Genomic DNA, 17201 nt, shown 5'->3' with positions numbered 1-17201 from the left:
GTGTGTGTGTGTGTATGTGTGTGTGTATAGTGTGTACGTGTATATAAAGTGTGGGTATGTAGGTGTGTGTGTGTGTGTGTGTGTATGTGTGTGTGTATAGTGTGTACGTGTATATAAAGTGTGGGTATGTAGGTGTGTGTGTGTGTGTATAGTGTGTACGTGTATATAAAGTGTGGGTATGTAGGTGTGTGTGTGTGTATAGTGTATACGTGTATATAAAGTGTGGGTATGTAGGTGTGTGTGTGTGTGTGTGTGTGTATGTGTGTGTGTATAGTGTGTACGTGTATATAAAGTGTGGGTATGTAGGTGTGTGTGTGTGTGTGTGTATAGTGTGTACGTGTATATAAAGTGTGGGTATGTAGGTGTGTGTGTGTGTGTGTGTGTGTATGTGTGTGTGTATAGTGTGTACGTGTATATAAAGTGTGGGTATGTAGGTGTGTGTGTGTGTGTGTGTATAGTGTGTACGTGTACATAAAGTGTGGGTATGTAGGTGTGTGTGTGTGTATAGTGTGTACGTGTATATAAAGTGTGGGTATGTAGGTGTGTGTGTGTAGTGTACGTGTATATATATAAAGTGTGTGCGCGTGTGTGTGTGTGTGTGTGCGTGTGTCATGATTTATCTTTTGCAGCAGTTCTCTAATGCTGCCTGTGTTTTGAACGTCTTCACCCTGGAAAGCACTTCGTGCTTATTTCTTGAAAAGTGCTCTATAAATAAAATTATAATTATTATTGTTATTACTATTATCATAATTTCTTTCGTGTTTCCATCCTGTAGAGCCGGGTCCAAACTATGGACCTGAGGCGCTGTAGGGCAGATGTCACTTGATTGACAGCCCTCGTGGTAATATGTGGGCTGTTCCGAGTAGGGCCATCTTCTGGACTGCACAGATGTGGATGTTGCCTGGGATACGGGTGGTGAACTTTTCCATTCCCTTCTTCATGAGTCCCACAGCTCCGATGGCCGCTGGTGTTGTCCCGGTCTTCATGCCCCACATCCTGTTGACTTCAGTCTCCGGGTCTTGGTGCTTGGTCAGCTTCTCCGTCACCTCCACTGGGCTGTTTGTTTCGGATGGCGTTGCCATGTCGATGAGCATGCGCCTCTTCTGCTTCCTGCCCCTGGTAACGACGAGGGCTTTTATCTCTCCGTCACTGTGGATGGGCGTGTCCCAGAGGATGCTGACGTCATTGTTCTCAGTGGCCGTTTTTGGCGGATGTTCGTACCACCTCTCAGGCGTCCTGATGGCGTGATTTTTTTTCATACCCGTTTTCCGGGAACTCGTTGCCTCCGTTGATTAGGTTGGTTAAGGTTAGGGTGGGGTTAGGGATAGGGTTAGCCAATCGGAGATAGAGTAGGGGCGGGTCTTCCCGGAATCCAGGTGGGGGGGGGGAAATAACGCGTTGCAACGAGTACTAGCCAATCAGAGGCAGAGTTCCCGGAAAGCGGGTACGAAAAACATCACGCGTCTTGGTCTTGTAGCTCCTGCAGATCTTCCGGTGCAGGTGTGCTGCTGCCTCGTTGTGCTTGTACATGTACTCGGGCTTTGCCAGGTCCGGGCAGCCTGAGACAATGTGGTCGATGGTTTCTTCGTACAGCCCACAGATTCTGCAGCTTGGGTCTGTTCCATCTTTGATGACGCGATGGTGACAGGATCTGGTTGCCAGGCTCTGGTCTTGTGCAGAGATTATCAGGCCCTCCGTCTCTGCTTTCAGCCCGGTGCTCCTCAGCCACTGGTGTGTCTTTTCTTGGTCCACGTCTGCGTCTTTCATTCTTATTATTATTATTATTATTATTATTATCATAACGATAAATAAGCCAGGAGGTCACAGGTCAGAACTGTAGTGTTCAGACTATTGATGTGCTTCTGCACTGTGCTGGCATAATTGTGGCAGTACCAGTGAACAATGCAGTAAGTACAAAGGTTTATGACTCAGAATGTGCCTTGTCTTTCCCAGCACGCCAATGCTCCTTGCCATTTTTGTTCTCACACATCTTATATGAGGATTCCAGCAGATCGTGTGGTCAAGAACCACACCCAGAAATTTGTTTTCATATACTCTCAATGTTTATATTGTCGATCATTATTCCTAATTTGTCTATTTTGCGATTTCCAAATAACATAAACTTGGTTTTGTTCAGATTTAAAGATAAATTGTTTCTGTCAAATCACATTTTTAACTTTTTCATTTCAGTTGTGATCAACTCCAAAAGCTCCTGTAAGTTCTCCTCAAAACATAAAATTGTTGTGTAATCTGCAAATAGAATGAATTTCAATAGATTTGATACCTTACATACACTCACCAGCCACTTTATTAGCCACACCTGTCCAACTGCTCGTTAACGCAAATTTCTAATCAGCCAATCACATGGCAGCAACTCAATGCATTTAGGCATGTAGACATGGTCAAGACGATCTGCTGCAGTTCAAACCGAGCATCAGAATGGGGAAGAAAGGTGATTTAAGTGACTTTGAACGTGGCATGGTTGTTGGTGCCAGACGGGCTGGTCTGAGTATTTCAGAAACTGCTGATCTACTGGGATTTTCACGCACAACCATCTCTAGGGTTTACAGAGAATGGTCCGAAAAAGAGAAAATATCCAGTGAGCGGCAGTTCTGTGGGCGAAAATGCCTTGTTGATGCCAGAGGTCAGAGGAGAATGGCCAGACTGGTTCGAGCTGATAGAAAGGCAACAGTAACTCAAATAACCACTCATTACAACTGAGGTATGCAGAAGAGCATCTCTGAACGCACAACACGTCGAACCTTGAGGCAGATGGGCTACAGCAGCAGAAGACCACACCGGGTGCCACTCCTGTCAGCTAAGAACAGGAAACTGAGGCTACAATTCACACAGGCTCACCAAAATTGGACAATAGAAGATTGGAAAAACGTTGCCTGGTCTGATGAGTCTCGATTTCTGCTGCGACATTCGGATGGTAGGGTCAGAATTTGGCGTCAACAACATGAAAGCATGGATCCATCCTGCCTTGTATCAACGGTTCAGGCTGGTGGTGGTGGTGTAATGGTGTGGGGGATATTTTCTTGGCACACTTTGGGCCCCTTAGTACCAATTGAGCATCGTGTCAACGCCACAGCCTACCTGAGTATTGTTGCTGACCATGTCCATCCCTTTATGACCACAGTGTTCCCATCTTCTGATGGCTACTTCCAGCAGGATAACGCGCCATGTCATAAAGCTCGAATCATCTCAGACTGGTTTCTTGAACATGACAATGAGTTCACTGTACTCAAATGGCCTCCACAGTCACCAGATCTCAATCCAATAGAGCACCTTTGGCGTGTGGTGGACCGGGAGATTCGCATCATGGATGTGCAGCCGACAAATCTGCAGCAACTGCGTGATGCTATCATGTCAATATGGACCAAACTCTCTGAGGAATGTTTCCAGTACCTTGTTGAATCTATGCCACGAAGGATTAAGGCAGTTCTGAAGGCAAAAGGGGGTCCAACCCGGTACTAGGGAGGTGTACCTAATAAAGTGGTCAGTGAGTGCTCACCGGCCACTTTATTAGGCACACCTGTCCAACTGCTTGTTAACGCAAATTTCTAATCAGCCAATCACATGGCAGCAACTCAATGCATTTAGGCATGTAGACATGGTCAAGACGATCTGCTGCAGTTCAAACCGAGCATCAGAATGGGGAAGAAAGGTGATTTAAGTGACTTTGAACGTGGCATGGTTGTTTGTGCCAGACGGGCTGGTCTGAGTATTTCAGAAACTGCTGATCTACTGGGATTTTCACGCACAACCATCGCTAGGGTTTACAGAGAATGGTCCGAAAAAGAGAAAATATCCAGTGAGCGGCCGTTCTGTGGGCGAAAATGCCTTGTTGATGCCAGAGGTCAGAGGAGAATGGCCAGACTGGTTCGAGCTGACAGAAAGGCAACAGTAACTCAAATAACCACTCATTACAACTGAGGTATGCAGAAGAGCATCTCTGAACGCACAACACGTCGAACCTTGAGGCAGATGGGCTACAGCAGCAGAAGACCACAACGGATGCCACTCCTGTCAGCTAAGAACAGGAAACTGAGGCTACAATTCGCACAGGCTCACCAAAATTGGACAATAGAAGATTGGAAAAACGTTGCCTGGTCTGATGAGTCTCGATTTCTGCTGCGACATTCGGATGGTAGGGTCAGAATTTGGCGTCAACAACATGAAAGCATGGATCCATCCTGCCTTGTGTCAACGGTTCAGGCTGGTGGTGGTGGTGTAATGGTGTGGGGGATATTTTCTTGGCACGCTAGCCAAGATGTACTAGCAAGATGTACCTAATAAAGTGGCCAGTGAGTGTATATGGACTCCCTAAGATCCATAAAAATGGAACCCCCCTCAGGCCCATTTTCAGCAGCATAAACTCGGTCATGTACAACATTGCCAAACATATAGCCAACATCTTGACCCCTTTAGTGGGTGAAACACCTCACCATATCCAAAACTCCATTGACTTCGTGGACAAGGTCCAAGGCGTAAAACTGGAACCGGATGAAACCATGGTATCCTACGACATGACCTCGTTACTCACCTGCATACCAACCATGGAGGCTTTGGAAACTGTGAGGCAACGTTTGCTACGGGACGACACTCTCCACAATAGGACCAACCTCAGCCCAGACCAGATTTGCCAACTACTGGACCTTTGCCTGAACACTACATATTTCCAGTTCAGGGGCCAGTTTTACAGACAGAAACACGGCTGTGCAATGGGCTCACCAGTATCGCACATTGTGGCCAACTTATATATGGAAGAGGTAGAACACAGGGCCCTGAACTCCTTCAGAGGAACACCTCCGAGCCACTGGTTCAGATATGTGGACGACACATGGGTCAAAATCCAAACACAAGAGGTGCAAGCGTTTACCAAACACATCAACTCAGTGGACAAGAACATTAAGTTCACAAGGGAAGACGTAAAGAACAACAGTTTGCTCTCCTTGGACTGTGACGTCCACATTGGGGAAGACAGGAGCCACATTGGGTGTGGTATCTTGAACTAGATATACATGTTATACAACCAAGCCGCTAGAGGGCGCTCCTACCTTACCATTAGTTAGATGATACAGTATAACTGCAGAGTGCTAAACCAGTTCAGACTAGCCAGACAGTGATGCACATGTAATAATGTTCCAGGCTGCAAGACGTTCATTAAAAGAAAGTAAACATTGATAAATGCGTGCTTGGTTCATCAACCAAGATATAACATTGAGGTTTACAGGAAACCTACACACACAGACCAATATCTACTTTTTGACTCACACCACCCGCTGGAACACAAACTGAGCGTCATCAGAACTCTGCAACACAGAGCTGACAATGTACCCAGCAGCACTCAGGCCCAACGGGAAGAACACAAACACCTGAGGGGAGCTTTAAAAACCTGCGGCTACCCCAGTTGGACCTTTGTGAAAACTGCAACACGTTCCAGAAAGACCAACCAGGTGAGCGATGAGGAGAAGAGGAACAGAAGGAAGAGCACAGTCATCCCGTATGTTTCTGGGGTCTCCGAGAAACTCAGGAGAATTTTCAACAAACACCACATCCCGGTATACTTCAAACCCAGCAACACACTCCGACAAAGACTGGTTCATCCCAAAGACCGGGTACCACACACCCAAAAAAGCAATCTGGTGTATGCTGTACAATGCAATGAGGATTGCACTGACCTATACATAGGAGAAACCAAACAACCACTACACAAACGGATGGCCCAACACAGAAGGCCAAACTCCTCAGGACAAGACTCAGCAGTCTACCTACACCTAAAGGAGAAGGCACACTCCTTCGAGGACAGCAACGTACACATTTTGGACAGAGAAGATAGATGGTTTGAAAGAGGGGTGAAGGAAGCCATCTATGCGAAACTGGAAAAACCATCCCTCAACAGAGGAGGAGGTCTGCGACACCACCTATCTCCCACTTACAATGCCGTCCTTTCATCTCTACCCAGGAGACTCAAGAAGCCTAGCCTCCAAGAACAACAGTCGCTCACTAACAGCTCCAACCACTCTCATGACCACTGAACAATGAAGTCATAAACTAACACCCCCAACCACCGTCGCTGCTAAACAAATGCAAATCAATAGCTCCGATGGCGACGGGCGCGGCCAAACATCGGTACACAAAAGAGCCATGGACATCTAAAGCTCTGAGAACGACTCCTAGAGGATAAATTCTGAGTCTCATCAGCAGCCAGTCAGACTAGCTTGGTCTAGTCAGAAAGGCACGAACTGAGGAAGCCTCTTGGATGAGAGGTGAAACGTCTTCACGGATATATACCAAGTCCAGTTGCACTTGATTCTAATGTTATGTGAGACACACCTATAGGCTAAGCTAATGTTATGTGAGACACAGCTATAAGCTAAGATAACGTCATGTGAGACACAGCTATAAGCTAAGCTAATGTCATGTGAGACACAGCTATAAGCTAAGATAATGTCATGTGAGACACAGCTATAAGCTAAGATAATGTTATGTGAGACACAGCTATAAGCTAAGATAATGTTATGTGAGACACCGCTATAAGCTAAGATAACGTCATGTGAGACACAGCTATAAGCTAAGATAATGTTATGTGAGACACAGCTATAAGCTAAGATAATGTTATGTGAGACACAGCTATAAGCTAAGATAATGTTATGTGAGACACAGCTATAAGTTAAGATAATGTCATGTGAGACACAGCTATAAGCTAAGCTTATGTTATGTGAGACACAGCTTTGAGCTAAGATAATGTCATGTGAGACACAGCTATAAGCTAAGCTTATGTTATGTGAGACAGCTTTGAGCTAAGATAATGTCATGTGAGACACACCTATAAGCTAAGCTTATGTTGTGAGACAGCTTTGAGCTAAGATAATGTCATGTGAGACACAGCTATAAGCTAAGCTAATGTTATGTGAGACACAGCTATAAGCTAAGATAATGTCATGTGAGACACAGCTATAAGCTAAGATAATGTTATGTGAGACACAGCTATAAGCTAAGATAATGTCAGGTGAGACACAGCTATAAGCTAAGATAATGTTATGTGAGACACAGCTATAAGCTAAGATAATGTTATGCGAGACACAGCTATAAGCTAATGTTATGTGAGACACAGCTATAAGCTAAGATAATGTCATGTGAGACACAGCTATAAGCTAAGATAATGTCATGTGAGACACAGCTATAAGCTAAGATAATGTCATGTGAGACACAGCTATAAGCTAAGATAATTTCATGAGACACAGCTATAAGCTAAGATAATGTCATGAGACACAGCTATAAGCTAAGATAATGTCATGTGAGACACAGCTATAAGCTAAGATAATGTCATGTGAGACACAGCTATAAGCTAAGATAATGTCATGTGAGACACAGCTATAAGCCAAGATAATGTCATGTGAGACACAGCTATAAGCTAAGATAATGTCATGCGAGACACAGCTATAAGCTAAGATAATGTCATGTGAGACACAGCTATAAGCTAAGATAATGTCATGTGAGACACAGCTATAAGCTAAGATAATGTCATGCGAGACACAGCTATAAGCTAAGATAATGTGATAGAGGTAAATGAGCCATGAGTCTATGAGACATTTTGCAGCCACTCGTAATTTAAATCTGCCATTAAATCCAAATGGATTGCTGCTGGTACATTTCCTGTTATATGGAACCAGACTTAGGAAAATCACAACAGACAGACATAAGACCGTCCTCATTAATTATTTAACTGGGGGAGTCACTAATGTTAAAAAGTCACTAAATTTATAAGAGAAAAAAAGTCATGACATTTCATGTAAATGAGGATTTATTATTGAGCAACAATCTCACATCCACTGGGCAGATGTGTCCTGCTTATTCAGAGCAACACTTCACCCTGGCTCAACATCTGCAGCTGAGCGTGTCACATGACCATCAGCTCATTAACAGTCACCAGCTGCCCCCCCGGTGGCTTTCACGGTAGGTAGGCTCCATTTGTCAGTGTGGTTACAGACAATCAACTATCATACAGTAATAACAGTATTCAAACCCTAACAGTGGACACAAAAGAGCGAAGTTACTCAGCATGGCTGCTGCTCCCTAGCTCAGCTTCAGAGGCCGAGTCCGCGGCTGCTCGAAGTAACAGACGTGTCTGTATGAAAGGTGCTCTGGTGACTTGCTGACTTGTGTTCCCGTATGAGCCACGAGTTCAGTTCTCTAAGTGGTTTCACGTGAAAGTCGGGGCTGTTACCTGGATGCTGGAGGTGGACTTGATGAACATCATGAAGTGCTTCGGCATGCTAGCAAGACAACACGTTCTACCGGCGGAGGACCGCTGTCAGTCTCACTGCCATGCTCGGTGAAGAGATGTGCCTGAGAGCCTCACAAGTAAGAAACCCTGTGTAGTCACCAGCACACCACACACTCCACTTTTTACTTCCTTTTTACTTACACAGCGAGAAACAACGAGGTCACGCTGCCACCCGGCTCTGAACCAGCACGACCAGATTCTCCTCTGGTCCACTGAACTGGCGCCACTGTCAGTCGACTTACAGACATACGTAACTCACAAATCACTTCTGATTTTGTCTTTTTGGCAGAAAACACAATGCAGAAAAACACAAAAGTGCATCAGTATCAACCAAATGTGAACAAGTACCTACGTAGCAATACAGTTAATTAGGAGAAGGTTCTTCCTTAGGAGAAGGTCACCGGTACCCTCCACACAGATTAACACGTGCACACATTATACACATTATATATGTGTGTGTGTGTGTGTGTGTATGTAATATATATATATACACATACACACACACACACACACACACATACATACATACACATACACACACACACATATTTATATATATATATAATCTATAGTAATATATATACTACGCACAAAAAGTAAGGAAATGTGTGTTTGGTAGTTTATGTCTTTGTTGTAACAATGCTTCTTGGCAGTAAATCTTATACCGGTGGAAAGCCTGTTTATTTGCCTTTTAAATGGGGCCACATGTGTAAGGAACCTGCATTTGTGGGATGAGCAGCAGAGCTGAGTATGTGGGTTGCGCCCATGAAACATTTGCGAAATCTTCTCTGCCAATGCCAAACAGCTTATTTTGCTGCTAATGTTGACTCTTGTGTTGAGCTTCTGGTACCCCAGGTGCTGCCCATCAGCTGCCTGATAGAAGATTTACTGCCAAGAAGCATCGTTACACCAAAGAAATAATCTACCAAACACACATTTCCTTACTTTTTCTGCTAATTTTATATATATATATATATATATATATATATATATATACACAAACACACATATATAGTAAAATATATAGTAATATAGTAATATAGTAATATATATATATATATATATATATATATGTAATGTATCCTAACTTAGAGAGGCTTTAGTATACGGCGGGCTGATATTTGTAATGAAGCAGACATCATTCATTTGCTGCCATACTGTATTATATTATATACAGTATTATATTATATATAGTATTATATTATATTCCCTGTGGTGCATTTTGTATTTCCTGAGGAAAAAAAAAAGTTGGAACAAATTCCAAACGTGACCAACGTGGGGTATTTTAAAAGATAGAATATAAGGTCCAGTCTGAAGGCAGCAGAGGAAATGAGAACGAGTACCTGTTAAAAAAGTGTGGCACGCAAACCCAGAATGATGGCCACTGGCTGCCTATGGTGCCTCAACGAGAGTAATCCCTTCATTCATCACATTGACTACAATGTTAATCCAGTAACCGGTGCACCTACGAAAAGACTAATTTTGCAAAGAAATTCCAAATTACCGGACAATAATTTCATGATGCAGGGCTGTTTGATGTGCCTGTAAGATTCAAACCTCTCCAGCAGGTTTCTGTCAGACTAACCTTCTTCCATCCACAGACAACATGTACCAGCACTTAGCCAGTGACCGGTGTTTCACTGTCCGTCTCTCTAGGGGGCTCACATTCAGTCTAGTCCAGGAAGTGGTCAAATAGTCCCAATTAAACTAATAAAATGGAGATTTCATCCATGCTGAAACTTTTTCCATTTCAGAAAAGCAGCCCTCTGGTGAGCGCAGCCTGTGGCTGCTGTGAGCTCACTTTAAACAGACGGCCACCGTATTAATGTTGTCACTGTGGAAGGGTGGGAGGTCTGTGTGGCTTCTCCAGCTCCTTTCCTTTGCTTGCTGTCAGGCTCTTTCTGTGGATGGGATCTCTCCTGTCTTTGGCCCTGACAGTCTTAAGTCCAGTCCAGAAACAGCTACATCTCCACTTTCCTTCATCAGGTCTGATTCCAGCTCTGTTCCATCAGACAAGTCAGACCTATACAGGGCAACAGTTACCAGGACTCAGCTCTGAAGGTCAAGTCAACTGACCAAGGCCCTTCTAGTTTACTACAGCTCAGAAAAGTGTGTTGTGAGGAGATGACGAGAAGGAGGGGGTGTTTGGAAAGGAACAGTCACATCCTTTACGCTTACTGTCCATGATGCCTCAGTAAAACATCTAAAGTCTGGCTCTAGGGACATCACCACCGCGTGAAGCCCTTACACGGGTCTGTCAGTGTGTTCTCCACCTCTGTGTCCCTCCTCTCTCTCTCCTCATGGGAGCAGGGACACCTTGAGGGGTGTGGCGCTGCCAAAGTCCAAGAAGAAGTGTCCTTCCTGTTTGGGCAGGAAGGTGGTGGGGGTGACATTGTAGATGCCTGCTGGGACGTGGTCCAACTCCAGGTAGCAGAAACCACACCTGCACGCACACACACACACACACACACACACACACACACACACACACACACACACACACACACACACACACACACACACACACACACAACTTTGTTAAAAGAAACATTCAACAGCAGGGAAAGTGCTCAACAAATAAGGAGCAAAATAATCCAGTGAGTCAAGTAAATTCTTTGAGACAATACAAGCCTGTTTCATGTCATAAGCAACCATCAGCTCCATTATGACATGAAACAGACTTGTACTGTCTCATAAAGAATTTACTTGACTCACTGGATTATGTGTGTGTGTGTGTGTGTGTGTGTGTGTGTGTGTGTGTGTAAGAGTGTGTGTGTGTGTGCGCGCGCGTGTGTGTGTGGAGAGAGAGAGCGACAGATAGTGTGTGGAGAGAGTAAGTGGAGAGAGAGAGTGTGTGTATAGAGAGAGAGAGAGAGTGTGTATGTGTGTGTGGAGAGAGAGTGTGTGTATGTGTGTGTATAGAGAGAGAGTGTGTGTGTGTGTGGAGAGAGAGAGTGTGTGTATGTGTGTGTATAGAGAGAGAGTGTGTGTGTGTGGAGTGTGTGTATGTGTGTGTATAGAGAGAGAGTGTGTGTGTGTGGAGAGAGTGTGTGGAGAGAGAGAGTGTGTGTGTGTGGAGAGAGAGAGCGACAGATAGTGTGTGGAGAGAGTAAGTGGAGAGAGAGCGACAGATAGTGTGGAGAGAGTAAGTGCAGAGAGAGTGTGTGTATGTGTGTGTATAGAGAGAGAGTGTGTGTGTGTGTGGAGTGTGTGTATGTGTGTGTATAGAGAGTGTGTGTGTGTGTGGAGAGAGTGTGTGGAGAGAGAGAGTGTGTGTGTGTGGAGAGAGAGAGCGACAGATAGTGTGTGTGCGTGTGCGTGTGTGTGTGTGTGGAGAGAGAGAGCGACAGATAGTGTGTGGAGAGTGTGTGTGTGTGTGCGTGTGTGGAGAGAGAGAGCGACAGATAGAGTGTGTGGCGAGAGTAAGTGGAGAGTGTGTGTGTGTGTGTGGAGAGTGTGTGTGGAGAGAGTGTGGAAGAGAGAGTGTGTGTGTGTGTGTGTGTGGAGTGTGTGTGGAAGAGAGTGTGTGGAAGAGAGTGTGTGCGTGGAGAGAGTGTGGAAGAGAGTGTGTGTGTGTGTGTGTGTGTGGAGTGTGTGTGGAAGAGAGTGTGTGGAAGAGAGTGTGTGGAAGAGAGTGTGTGGAAGAGAGTGTGTGGAAGAGAGTGTGTGCGTGGAGAGAGTGTGGAAGAGAGTGTGTGTGTGTGTGTGTGTGGAGTGTGTGTGGAAGAGAGTGTGTGGAAGAGAGTGTGTGCGTGTGTGTGTGGAGAGAGAGCGACAGATAGAGTGTGTGGAGAGAGTAAGTGGAGAGAGAGAGTGGGTAGAGAGAAAAGAGAGAGAGTGTGGCGAGAGAGAAGACAGGAGAGGAGAGAGGAGAGGAAGACAGGAGAGGAAGACAGGAGAGGAGAGGAGAGGAAGACATGAGAGGAGAGAGGAGAGGAAGACAGGAGAGGAAGACAGGAGAGGAGAGGAGAGGAAGACAGGAGAGGAAGACAGGAGAGGAAGACAGGAGAGGAGAGAGGAGAGGAAGACAGGAGAGGAAGACAGGAGAGGAGAGGAGAGGAAGACAGGAGAGGAGAGAGGAGAGGAAGACAGGAGAGGAAGACAGGAGAGGAGAGGAGAAGAGAGGAAGACATGAGAGGAGAGAGGAGAGGAAGACAGGAGAGGAAGACAGGAGAGGAGAGAGGAGAGGAAGACAGGAGAGGAGAGAGGAGAGGAAGACATGAGAGGAGAGGAAGATATGAGAGGAAAGGAAGACAAGAGAGGAGAGAGGAGAGGAAGATAGGAGAGGAAGACAGGAGAGGAGAGAGGAGAGGAAGACAGGAGAGGAGACAGGAGAAGAAGACAGGAGAGGAGAGAGGAGAGGAAGACAGGAGAGGAGAGAGGAGAGGAAGACAGGAGAGGAAGACAGGAGAGGAAAGGAAGACAGGAGAGGAAGAGACTTTTGACCTTAACCAAGCCTGTAATGTTCCAATTCTTCAGTCACATCAAGATAACAACATTAACACAAATACCCATATACACATAGTGGACAAACACAACAATCACCATACACAGTAAAAACAAAAGGATACACACCTTCCCCTATTTTCCCTTTTTTCAGAAATGAAGAAGAAGCACTTGGTTTTCTACCGTGCACAGCACCTCCCCATGTCCCCACATAGAAAGAAATCCTTCCAAGTGTGAACCAAGTTTGAAAAACATGATGTCAATGTTCAGCCGAGCCGCCACTAGACCCCTGAACATGAGCATGGCCCCTGTGGCCCCTGTGGCCCCTGTGCCTTTCATCTTGTTCCGTCCGCTAAGCCAAATGCTCATTTTCACCTGACCTATCAGAACATTAACCATGGTGACACGTCTGCACTGTGCTGCCGTGTACCTCGGACCAAAGACAAACAGGCTGTCTTCAAGACCCTCTCCTAAACCTCTGAGCCTCTGCTGCAGGACAGAGAAAAGAGGGCCCAACCTGGGACATCTGAGCCATAAGTGCCACATGGCCAAATGTGTGCCACATGTCTGTTCGTAACCACAGCCCCGTGTACCACCCTCCACTGTTGATCCGCAGTGCGTTTCTCTATGGGGGGTTGTACAGGGACCTCCAGCTGCCCCTGGGGGATGAGCCTGGTGCCAACACACTCAACCACCTCGACTCCTGCACGCCAGCTAGTGATGTACTGTTGAGAACCTTTACAGCGACTGCGTACAAGGCCTTCTGTGATGTACTTAAGAAGTCATGTAGTTCTGGTGTTTTGAAGGATAGAATGGCCGGCCCCCTTCACTTCCTCCTGCTCCTCCACTGCTGCACGGATTGACAAAGATGGAAAGACAGGCAGCATAGCTGGCTGATCCTCTCCACACTCTGCTCCTAGTGCCTCTCTGAAGAAGCCAGGAAGTGCACTGATCACTTCCTCCAACAACCTCTCCATCAAACGAAGAGATTTAAAGCCAGTCTCTTGGCTCAAAATGCCAGCCGTCTTCCACTATCCCCCTGATCTGAGACACACTAACTTCGTAAGTCCAGCTCTTATGAGGGATCTCTGTACACTTACGGAGCTGAGCATCCTGCAGCGTATCAGTTGGTTATGGAACAGTGGTTCCTCCCCTACACTGCCATAGAGCTGGGAGTAGTCTCTGTTGGCGCATAAAACCGTTCCCCAAGCGCGGAGGACAGATTGATAGAAGGGTGTTGTCGTGAAATCCATGCCAGCCAGGTCCAGAAGGAACAAGTGTTTGTCATAGTTCAGGTTCATAACCCTCCGAAGCAACACAGATGCTGTTTCCCTCCAAAGTCACTGGTCATGGTATAAAAGGCGCTGCACAGTATGAAGGCGAAAAGCCATGATATGACTATGGAGGTCAATCAGGCCCTGGCCTCCTTCTAGCACTGGTAGGAACAGTACAGCAGACTTGGTCCAGTGAAAGCCTCCCCAGAAGTCCACCAGCGTCTTCTGTACTTCCCGTATGAGCGTGTCCGGAGGTTCTACAACTGTAAACCGGTGCCAGAACATCAAGGCAATCAAGTTAACAATCAAGACTCTCCCCCTATAGGACAACTGAGGCTGGATCCAAGTCCATCTAGAAAATCAGGCACTGATCTTTTCAATTAAACCCTCCCAGTTTTTGCTCAGAAAGCAGTCACTGCCCAGAAAGACACCTAGGCATTTTATCCCTTCTGTATTCCACTGCAGCCCCGCTGGTAATGTCGGCTTTTCTTTATTGTTCCACTCCCCCAGCAAGAGACCCTCAGATTTTGATCAATTGACTTTTGCAGAGGAAGCTTGTTCGTATAAGGCCAATTTCTGCTTGAGAATTTGTAGATCGTTTTGAGTTGTTATGAAAACCGTGAAATCGTCAGTGTATGCTGATAAGCTAACTGCAGTAGTGATGCTCCCTGAAAAGGTTAGTCCTGGGAGCCCCTGCCTGAGCTGAAATAAAAGCGGTTCAATGACCAGGGAGAACAGCATTCCAGATAAGGGACAACCCTGTCTTATACCTCTCTTAACAGAGACAGGTCGGCTGAGTCCACCTCCTACCTTCAACAGAACACTGGCTCCAGAATACAACAACTTGATCCAATTAATAAATTTATCCCCAAAACCAAAACCTTCAAGTGTTTTGAACAGATAGCAATGATCAATCCTGTCAAAAGCCTTCTCTTGATCTAAGGAAAGCAGGCCAACATCCAGCTCCTGGAGCTTAGATATGGCAATAATGCCATATTAAAAAAAGATTATCCTTAATTGTACGGTCAGGAACACAGTACGTCTGGCTGTAATGTACAACCGTGTCCATACACTGTTTGAGTCTATTTGAAAGACATTTTGCAATTATCTTATAATCAGTACATAACAATGAAACTGGTCTCCAGTTTTTCAGTAGGCCAAGATCTCCCTTTTTTGGTAGCAGTGTCAGGACAGCCCTTCTACAACTCAAAGGTAGAGTTCCAGAGTTCAACCATTCTTTAAAAACATTGTGTAAGTCTCCTCCACTTAGAGTCCAGAACGTCTTGTAGAACTCTGAAGGAAGTCCATCAACTCCAGAGGCTTTGCCACAGCTGAGCTGCTGAACTGCCGCAGACATCTCGTCAAAGGAGATGGGGGACTCCAGCGAGGTCACCTGTGTTTCACCCAGCTGAGGCAGTCCCTCCACTATCTCCTCCACACAGTCAGAGTCACAGGTCTCAACACTGAACGGGCTGCTGTAAAAGTCTATGGCCAACTTCCTCATCTCTGATGGATCAGTTGTTATTGCCCCCACTGGGAAGTTTGAGATGCATCATCACATTGTTCTTTCTAATTTTTCTTTCGAGTTTAAAGAAAAAAGAAATTGGAGCATCCATGTCTTTGATGGTGGCAATTCGGGTTCTGATTAAAGCACCCTTTGCTTTCTCATGTAGGAACCTACTTAAAGCCTTCCTCCTACTTTCCCAGGTGCTGCTGTTGCCATCATGTCCAATAATTACTTCGTCTTCTAAGATCCTAAGTTCCCTCTCTAATTCGTCAAGACAGTTTTTCTCCATACCGAGTGTGTCGTTTGTATTGCTGACATAATTTGTGTTTTTCCTATCTCCCACCATCGAGCTAAGCTCTCAAAATCTTTCTTCCTCCGCCTCTAATGACTCCAGAAGTCAGAGAACTGACAGAAGGCTTTATCCTGCGTTAGCCACACATTGAAGTGCCAGTAGGAACAGTGTCGAAATGGAACTTGTAAGGAAAAGTCTGCCACTACTAAATGGTGATCTGAAAATCTCACAGGTGATATCGTGGACTTAATCAACCTGTTGCCGTATGTTTGATTGAGGTAAATCCTGTCCAACCTGGCTGCCCTCAAACTACCCTCGGCAGCTTTTACCCATGTGTACTGCCTAACTGTTGGATTAAGTGTCCTCCAAACATCTGTAAGGTCGTTTCCTGCGACCACAGTGGACAGAAAAGAAGCTGACGGTGGATGGGGTTCTTCTGAGTTTCTGTCAACTGTAGGGTGTGTAGTGCAATTCCAGTCTCCTCCCACCACTATGATTCAGCCCCTATTAAATTGTTTGTTTATCCCTCAGTTTGCTAAACAATCTCAAGCGATCAGTGCCTGTATTATAAGCATACACATTTAAAAAAACAAAAGGTATTTCTCGGATTGTTGCCTGAACTACTTGAATTCTGCCCTGCTCCACTTCACATGTCAAAACATTTATTAAAAGGTGGCGCTGCAAGAAAAGAACAGCTACACCTGCACTAAAGTTGGTACCATGGCTCAAAAAAGCCTGGCCTGCCTAACTCATTCCCCACTCTATCTCGTTGTCTACAGAGCTGTGTGTTTCCTGTAGGAAGAGCACATCTATGTTCTTAGCTCTACTCAGCTCAGCTACCACACCTTGCTTAACTCTATCCTGTCCTCCATTAATATTTAGACTCCCTACCCGCAAACTGTCCATTAAAAGAAGAGAGAAAATGAAGGATGAGAGACAGTGAAATCTTTCCAAGACAGAAAAAAACACCTTTTGTGTATCACATACACTCACTGGCCACTTTATTAGGTACACCTTGCTAGTACTGGGTTGGACCCCCTTTTGCCTTCAGAACTGCCTTAATCCTTCGTGGCATAGATTCAACAAGGTACTGGAAACATTCCTCAGAGAGTTTGGTCCATATTGACATGATAGCATCACGCAGTTGCTGCAGATTTGTTGGCTGCACATCCATGATGCGAATCTCCCGGTCCACCACATCCCAAAGGTGCTCTATTGGATTGAGATCTGGTGACTGTGGAGGCCATTTGAGTACAGTGAACTCATTGTCATGTTAAAGAAACCAGTCTGAGATGATTCAAGCTTTATGACATGGCGTGTTATCCTGCTGGAAGTAGCCATCAGAAGATGGGAACACTGTGGTCATAAAGGGATGGACATGGTCAG

General features: G+C 45.5%; 1 protein-coding gene across 2 annotated transcripts in view; it reads right to left on the bottom strand.

Annotated features, from left to right (window-relative positions):
* Positions 1-8889: 8889 nt before the first annotated feature.
* capn7 (calpain 7) overlaps positions 8890-17201 on the bottom strand; it is a 39801-nt gene continuing 31489 nt past the window's right edge. For both annotated transcript variants that reach the window (XM_056285914.1, XM_056285915.1), the window contains one exon: positions 8890-10739. In XM_056285914.1, the coding sequence (XP_056141889.1) occupies positions 10595-10739 (145 nt within the window). In that variant the 3' untranslated portion in view covers positions 8890-10594. The remainder of the gene's footprint in view (positions 10740-17201) is intronic.

Source organism: Lampris incognitus, chromosome 9 (assembly GCF_029633865.1).
Source record: "Lampris incognitus isolate fLamInc1 chromosome 9, fLamInc1.hap2, whole genome shotgun sequence".
Classification (NCBI taxonomy): domain Eukaryota; kingdom Metazoa; phylum Chordata; class Actinopteri; order Lampriformes; family Lampridae; genus Lampris; species Lampris incognitus.
Note: the sequence above shows the minus strand (reverse complement) of the source record. Positions and strands in the feature narration are given on the sequence as shown.